The following is a 9,069-nucleotide window of genomic DNA, read 5'->3' as shown; positions in this document are numbered from 1 at the left end:
CAAAAGCACTTATTACCACGCTTTGGTGCGATGCGACTAGTTCCTACGACAACGACATCTGGTGTTGCAATATGTTGTATTACCACCAACCAACCATTGCCTTATCTGTTATTTGCCACGGTTCATTCAGTTGCAACAGGAGTTTTTATTTACAACGGCAGAGTGATCCAGTGGTAAAAACCATATTGCTACGGACTTTTGCGCCATGAGCCCTAACGACAAAAATCCATTGCAATTGCACCTATTGCAACGGTTTTGGGCATATTGCAACAAATTCTTGCCGTTGCATAAGCCCGATTTCCTAGTAGTGCCTCCCTATCGTATTCTGCGCGCACGCTTTTCAAACTGCTAAACGTTGTGTTTTCTGTAAAAATGAAAGTTGCTTAAAAAAATCATATTGATCCATTTTCGAAAAAAAATTAGCTAATACTTGATTAATCACGTGCTAATGGATTGCTCTGTTTTCCGTAAGTATTGTGCATGTTGGGAAGAGGGGATTCCGAACGCAACTTAAGATGGGCTTAGAAAAGATTAGAACCGACAAGCAGAGACGATTTAGAGATCAAACTGACGTCTAGCCCGATTTAGACTGGTTTGTAGATAACCAACTTTCTCGTGAGCGAATTGGAAGGTTCATGGAACAAAACTACAAAGGATATCATGCTCTTGCAAAAAAGATGGACGATTTACAACTAAATTGATAAAGATGGATGAACTAGTTATTAGGTATATGGTAAACTAGAAAATATGACTGAAAGTAAAGTAAAGGAACGATTTGATGATTTGATTGATTGTGTTAGTTCGAGTATATGTATGCATCGACTCGGTGTAATCAAACAGGTTCGCTCTTTTATAAGTGTACTAGTAAGTGCACGTACAACGCACATTATTAAGTAATATAAATTTAATCTAGTATACTGCAACTGCAAGAATATACTCATTACAGAATATCATCAGAAGCAGGAGTACATTTTCTTTTTTAAAAAAATAACTTTTCATGTCAGTTGAATTAACCAAATATCTTTTTAACAGATGTGCCAGCTTTACATGTGCTTTACAATAAGTCTAATTCAACTAACATTCAGCTAAAAGTCCAAAGAAAAATACAAATATGGAATAAGGGTTACACCATCCAAATCCAAATTCACTTTCATGCTGACACACTTATTGTTGGACACATAAAGAGTTGAATAAGATCAGGGCATATGTTATGCATAAAAAATCTTTCTCTTTTTCCTCTTCCACCAACAATTGATCATAATCATTTTTTTAAAGTGGTCTGAATTTCATCTTCATTTTTTAAAGTGTTCTAGAGTTCATCAACATAGTTTCTACAAATAATAATACTCCCATATAAGTAATTATACATAAACAAACAAAAAAAAAGCATCGGAGCATACCAAACTAGTTCTTACCATTTTTTATCGGAGACATGTTCAGAATGTATTCTGGCAAATGAATAAGTCATTTAACTTTTTTTATAGTCAAAAGTCTGTAGGTTTGATCAAATTTATATAAAAAATTAGCAACAATTATAACACCAAATTATTTTCATTAAATTTAAAATTAAATATATTTATTTTGTATTAAAAATATTACTATATTTTTCTACAAATTTAATCAAACTTAAAGAAATGAACTAAGAGAAAAGTCGAACAATTTATAGATGAAACGCAGGGAATACGTACTATAACAAAAGAGCAAAACATATAAAGCACGTGACGTATACTATCGAATGATTTCTTTTGTGCTCTTCTTTCTGTCACAGATCATACACCCTGTTCACAACAATCGAACAAATCACCACACAACCAATCGGCTGCACGATGCAATCAAACCATCGAACCAACTGTGCCAGTGCCGGCCAGCCGCTTCAGGCCTCAGATCACTGCGTCGTGCGTGTCGGCTCCAACTCCAACGCCGGCGCAACAAGGCCGTGGTGGTCTCCAACAACAACGTTGACGGTCGCCGTCGCCAGGTCCCACGCCTCCAGCTTGGCCACCTTAACGGCGTCGCTCCCGTTGTTGAACACGTACAAATGGCTGCTGCTCGTCGCCACGTGCTCCGGGTAAACCCGCGCCGTGATGCACGCCCGCCCGCCGCCGCCGAAGCTCTCCACCACCGAATGGTCAATCTGTCCAATAAAAAGAAAGAAAAACACCAAGGTTCGATGAATCAATTGAAGCTGTGAGTCTGTGGCTCTGAATGTTTGCGAAGAACTCACCAACGTTCTCAGCGATATGGTTTTGTGATCGTCGATGTCCATGTCCACGAATCCGCCGTAAGCCGGCTTGTACACCCCTGCTCTTGTCGACGACCTGAAATTACATGTTGTCAGTTCTAATACTAGTAGAGATGAACAATGGAAAATTATTAGCCTTCTTACTTTGTCAAGTCGGTGCACATAAGAAGCTTGTACTTGTCATGGTGCCTGAACACCCTGAAGAAGACGGCGGTGTGCTCGTGCAGGTCGCCGGAGGCCATCACGAGGAGCCCGAACGGGCCGACGCCGCCCCGCACGGCGGCGCCCTTCTCACCGCACAGCTTCTGGGGATCCAGCAGCCGGTTGGGGTCGTCCACCCTCTCGGCCTCCTCCAGGCTCGGAATCTTGAACACCACCTCCACGTCCGCCTGCGAGCTCGCCACGCCGACGATCTCCTGCACCGCGCCGGCGCCTAGCCTGGTGCCTCGCCAGAGACCGGCGCGCTTCCTCCTCAGCGTCTCGATCTCCTCGATCGGCCACTGCAGCAGCTGCTTGCCGTCCTTGGCTAGCCACATCTTCCTCGGGAATGTCTGCACGCCGGACCAGCCGCGGGCGACGTCGTCGGCCTGGCTGTCGGACTCGTTCGCCCACGCCCACAGAACGCGCCGGTTCTTGCGCACGTCGAAGAACGACTTGGACGCGTACACGTGCCCGTAGTCCAGCCGCCGCCAGCTCCGGCAGTCGTCGCCGCGCTCAGGCTCCGCCGGCGAGAAGGCGTCTGCCGCGTCGTCGTACGTGCCGACCATGTAGTAGTCCTGGAGCGTGTCCATCACGCTCAGCTTCAGGACGTGGCGCACGCCGCCGGCGCCGTTCGCCGACGTGTCGAGGCCATCCTCGCCGCGCTCCGCTACGGGGAACAGGTCCGGGCACTCCACCATGCCCGCGGCGCGCGACGCGTGCAGCGGCGCGGCGTTCCGCTCCCACCGGACGAAGTCCTTGCTCCTGTAGACGAGCGTGGACGCGACGCCGTCCACCTCGGCGGAGACGGCGATCCGCCACAGGCCGTCACGGCCGAGCCATGCCGTCGAGGGGTCACGGAACTTGTCGCCGGGGACATCGGCCGGGAGCGCGATGACCGGATTGTACGCGGGCTTCTCCCACTCGCGGAGGAGCGGATCGGAGGGGTTCTTGGCGAAGGCGACGTTCTGGACCTGCTCCTTGCTGGCGTCGATGCCGGTGTAGAGGATGGCCGGGAGGGCGCCGGGGAGGATGGTGGCGGAGCCCGACCAGCAGCCATTGGCGTCGAAAGGCGAGGTGGGGTCGAGCGCGGTGTCGAGAGCGGCCCAGTTGAGGAGGTCGCCGGAGACGGAGTGGCCCCAGGAGAGGTTGCCGATGTCCCAGAGCGCGCTATGCGGGTTGTACTGGTAGAACAAATGGTACATACCGTTATGGTACATAGGCCCTGCATGTGTGAATCAATAACTGTAAGTACATTTTTAACATGCAATGAGAGGTGAAAATAAGACGGAGAGAAAATTACCCAAATACATCCATTAAATTGGAGATGGTAGGGAGTGAGTGGGTACTTGATGGTAAAATAGAGAGAAACTTAAATGAGATATGATTGATGTGGTAGGTATTATGGTAGAATTGCACCTATTTTAGGATAAAATTTGAATCTACAATTACACTTATAGCGGGACCGAAGTAGTACCATATTAGTTCGGGATAAGTACCATAAGTAGTTTATCGGCTAAGGGCCTGTTTTTTTTGTTCATTATTCAAAGTACAATATATGAACTAACTACTCCCTTTATCCAAAAGTTTTAAACATATTTTATTTTCTTTTTCTCTAAATGAGATGGGTGTATTTGTAGTCTTCATATATCTAGAGGTTCATTTTGTAGTGTTAGAATTGTTAAGCGGAACCCGGTCAGTCATTCAGTTACATGTATACTTAATTTGTTACATACAAGATGATTTAATTTTTCTTTGAACTTGATAAAAAAAATAATATGTCTTAGGTTTTTGTATGGAGAGATTATTATAAAGTTGGAAAATAAATTTAAAATATATTTTTTAAATTCATATACAGAAAGATTTTTTTAAACACGTACTGTTCGCTAGCTCAGGGAGCATGTCATATTAATCCATTATTTAATTCCTTAAAAAAAGGGTCTAATTCTAAATGTGAGTATCCAATAACTCTAATTTTTCAAATCATGCAATTACCACCATGTTGATTTTGGTAATTAATGATAAATGTTAATTATGGATTAACTATTTTATTGGAGTGAGATAATTTTAGTATGGACCTCATTATGTGCATTGATAATTTTAGTACGGACCACACTATGTTCATGTTATGGATTATTACCATGGAATAAAAATGATGGTACAAAGCATTGGGATGAAGTGATAAATCTAACTTTTCATTCAGATGCATGAGGGTACTTGGTTTGGTTGAAATCATATTCTACTGTCTAACCATGGCCAGTCTGACCAAAGAGGACATGCTGGTCTTACCACGCCCTATGCGCCAGTTTTACCGAGGGCTCCGACTGATCTGGCTGCGGTGTGCATGCCAATTTGATCGGGTCGAACTCGGTCAGACTGAGCGCCCATGGAGCCGGTAGGGTGGCCCTCTCTTGGCGATCCAAAACTGCTAAAGCCGAGACTAGTCTAACCGGTGGCAGCTTGGTCTTATTGGAGCCGCCGACAGCCTAATCGGACGGCTATGGCAGTCACACCGGTGGTCCAATCGAGGCTAGTCTGACCAACCTCCCCTTGGCGATATAACCATTAGGTTGTGGTAAGTTGGGTTTTTGCCTCCAATAGCTACTTCGGGACCGACTCCCACCTTGCCCATCCTTTGACGTAGTGGTTTAGAGGATTCGTGGTTTGAGCGGTGAAGTTGGGCTCGCCTCAGTGGGGATTAGGAAACCAGTGAGTTTCCAAAGCTTGGGTGAAAAATTTCTTGTCTCTTATCTCATTTACTTATCATTTACATACATACAATTTACTCTCATACAGACTACTTGAACCCTTATCAGCCTAGAATTGCAAAACTTAATCTAGTTGCTTAGTTAGTTTCATCCTTCACCAAAACTAGCAACCTTAGCTTAGTTTTGATTAGGTGTCAACTATTTTATTTTTAATATCACCTACTCAACCCCCCACCCCAAGTCGACATCTTGATCCTAAAAGCTCAATTGCTAGAAATGAACTGGTTCTACGAGGACCAAGCTGAGGAGCAAGAGTTCCACGAGAAGAAGAGTGCCATGTCTATCACACATAGAATCCATCGACACCCTTTGCAAGAAGAGGTCCAACTCTGGAGCTTGTGAAAGGCAGTGGCGGCAGCTCAGGGAGTCAAGGAGTTGTGGCGGTGGTGGCTTTCCCTTCTTCTCTCATCCTCTCTCCCACCAAATCCCCTCTCTTCGAGCTATGCCACAATTCCGAATCTCATGCATAGACATCACCGAGTCCAAGCTCATGGCTTCGGTGAGATCCACGCCTCATACACGACTACCGTGAATCATCTCATGCTCCATGCATGTGTGACTTTGGTAAAGAGGTGCGGGTGCAAAGGAGGCATACGAGCTGGATGCGCTGAGAGAGAAGGTACAGAGGGGAAGAGGAAAGGTGGAGGAAGAAGATAGATGAACTGTAAGTGACATACGGGTTCCACCTATTTTAAAATTAATTTTGGTTGGCTGGACTGTCATGTTGATGCTATGTTGGTGAAAACCATCCTATGTTGGACCAGAGGAGGGGATAAAGCGAATGGTATTGAAAATTGAAGGGTTCCAATCACCTAGTTCTAAAATATAGGGTTGTGACGTAAACAAAGTGAATAGTTCATAACGATCAACTGGACTTATCCATTTTTAAGGTAACATGTATACTATAGACAGGCCTACACTTCAGCCGTATTGAAAAAAAAAATCGGATGGGGTAAAATTACTAATATCAGGTGAAAAAATTGAAATATTGCTGACATTGAACTAAATATGAAATATACCAAAATATTTGAGTGGAACTGTTCTTTTGGAGGGTTGAAATTACTGAAATTTTGGTACCTAAAATTTCCGACTAAGAAAATATACCGTGTAAACTTGTAGTAGCAGGCTAGCAGCAGTGAGCAAGCAATCCTGTGGCATATGCTGCCTTTTATAATTTATTGAAAGGAGATAACAAATCATGAATTGGAAATCAAAATGCACAATGTGACTACGGGCGAGACAAATTAGAGAAAACTGCAGTGTTATGGACATGGTGTCACTAAAATCTACTGAGTTTGAACAGAATGATATTTCTTTTTCAGTTATGGCCAAATGGTTGAGGAACACTTGTCAATCCACCCTAGCATCGCTGACCACACATCTCCAAATGGATAAGCTTAACCTATTCTGATGTCCAAATCGATGCTTATGCCCGGCTAATCGAGGCATATAAGGGAACCAGGAAAGGACATAGTTTTTGCAATTCTATTAGAGAACAATTATGCAAAACCTCCAGTAATCAGAGGAAAGATAAGAAGAAAGAGGAACAGGAAGAGATCGTACCATTCGGATCTGCTCGATCGGCATCATCATCGGCCATCATAAATCCAATCCATCCGAATCAGCAGCAATTCGGCCCCGATCAGACAGGAAAAGCGATTAGTTTGGCTAAATCCGGAACTGGATCAAAGCGATTAATCACAAGAACGACTCGGGGAGAAGAGATGATACCATTCTGCCAGTTCTTTGCAGGCTGGAAGTGATAGGCAGTTCTTCTGGCATGGTTGGCCGTGTCCGCCTCCGTGGGAGCTCGCCGGAGCGAGGAGGTCGACGCAAGAAGAAGGAAGAGGTGGAAGGAGGCGGCGCAGACGGCAAGGCCTAATCTCGCCATGGCCGCCGCTGGAGGAGAGGGAGAAGAAGAACGAGCTGATCGCCTTCTTGTTGGTGTCTCTGCTTCTGCTCTGAAACTCTGAAGAAAACGCCGGGTATTAATAGCCTACGAAGTCTGAATGTTTATTAGCTTCAGGCTAATTATTTCTTAGTACCAATTGCAATTTTGTATGTAAATCTTCATCGGATTCACATGCAACTGTGCTGTAGGAGAGATGTAGATTCGAATTCTCTGCTGTTCGTTTTATGATGACCTGGTGGTTAAACTTTGGAAATTCAGAGGTATTACGATCCGATCGGGGTCTTTTTTTTTTTTCTTAAAGGTAACCGGCCAGATGACAAATCAAGATTGGGGTTTGGAAATGGAATCTACCCCCTCGGTTTCGTAATGTAAGACTTTCTAGATTTTCTAACGTACATATAAATGTTAATATATCTAAACACATATATATGTCTAAATTTATTAACATCTAAATGAATGTGAGTAATGCTAGAAAGTTTTACATTGTGAAACGAAGGAAGTACTCCCTGGAAGTGATACCTTCTCAACTACAAAAAGGAACTGGAATTTATTCGTAAATTAGATGTTAACATGTTATTGAGTAGTATAGGTTGACCGATGGAAATGAGTACTGATTACTGAAGATAATTACAGTTTATCACAAGACAGAAAAGTAATTATCTCTGATGAATTGTTAGGCGAACCAATGCTGGAGGATGCAATCTGGACTCAGGCCTGTTTGGGGGAATTTGTCGCAGCTGCAGCTTTTTTCAAAAGCTACTTCTGCTAGAAACTGCCCTAAACAGTCTACAGCTTCTAAGAATGATTTTGAAAAATGAACTAAGAAGCTGGCTACCAAACAGTTGCTTCTCAGAATTTAAAACTCCCCTAAACAGGAACTCAGGAGAGGCAATAGAGATGGGACAGTCAATCATCTGACTACTTGATAGTAAAAAAAATCTGAAAGAAATGAGTACATCATGTGCTTCTCCAAAATGATATTTTGGTCGAATGATGATGGGCTAAAGAAATATCCATAGGGTTACTTATGCAGATGGCCAACTAGGATGATCCTGATCCGTTGCCAAGTATTTCTAGGAGTTGTTAACTTTGGTGGAACCCACTTTAATCTTTCAAAAAGACATGATCTGATGGTTCTTAACAAAAAAAAAAAAAACTATCACATGATCTTGTCTTATATGAACCGCAGCATTTATCAAAGCACAAACGCAATAGACGTATTCTTGCTTTGATGCTAAAGTCGTCTTAAGCAGTTTTATTATTTTAATTTCTTAGAGCACATGTTTGTGACTTCTGAGTGAGTGTGTTTGGTTACGTCGATTGTCCTGAATTCATGGGCATAAAGGTAGAATAGAACAATGCACATTACTATAGAGCACCCCATAGGTGTCGGTTGGGAACTCTTTATTGGTGCTAGTTTTTCAACCGGTACCAATTTGGAGGCATCTTTGCTTGTCCGTAAAGGTACCGATTTTAGAACCGACACATAAAGATTTATACGTGTCGATTATACAGACAAAATCGATACCTATAATCTTAAAAAAATATTGAAAAAGACTAAGAAACCAGAGAAACTAACCAAGGATTCACAACAATATCACCTTGTTGAGCAGCCGATCCATCACTAGTTGGTATGGTTGTTGGTATGGTTTGCCAGCCGATCCATCACAAAGTTGGGATCATCACATTTTCAATTACAGAACCAATCTCATCATTTTTTGTTGAGTAATGATGATCGGAAAAGAAAATATAGACTAAGTGGGAAAACATATACCAGCCAAAAGATCAAGGTTGACTAGTGTTCATAACCTTGATATCAAAAATAGTTGCTTATTAAGCAAATGGCTCTTCCAGTTGCTCTAACGTAAAGGTGTGTGGCCAGACCTTTTGCGAAATAAATACTTAAACGGTAAACCTCTCTCTGGTATGTCTAACAAGATAGGTATTTC

General features: G+C 43.2%; 1 protein-coding gene across 1 annotated transcript; it reads right to left on the bottom strand.

Annotated features, from left to right (window-relative positions):
* Positions 1–1,688: 1,688 nt before the first annotated feature.
* Positions 1,689–7,269, bottom strand: LOC127785361 (beta-fructofuranosidase, insoluble isoenzyme 7-like). The gene is given in 7 exon segments (XM_052312791.1): positions 1,689–1,903; positions 1,906–2,134; positions 2,225–2,318; positions 2,387–3,665; positions 6,772–6,780; positions 6,940–7,177; positions 7,254–7,269. Coding segments are annotated over 6 exon segments (1,794 nt in total). The 5' UTR covers positions 7,100–7,177; positions 7,254–7,269; the 3' UTR covers positions 1,689–1,880.
* Positions 7,270–9,069: the final 1,800 nt, after the last annotated feature.

Source organism: Oryza glaberrima, chromosome 9 (assembly GCF_000147395.1).
Source record: "Oryza glaberrima chromosome 9, OglaRS2, whole genome shotgun sequence".
Classification (NCBI taxonomy): Eukaryota; Viridiplantae; Streptophyta; class Magnoliopsida; order Poales; family Poaceae; genus Oryza; species Oryza glaberrima.
This window is presented reverse-complemented; position numbering and strand designations above follow the sequence as displayed.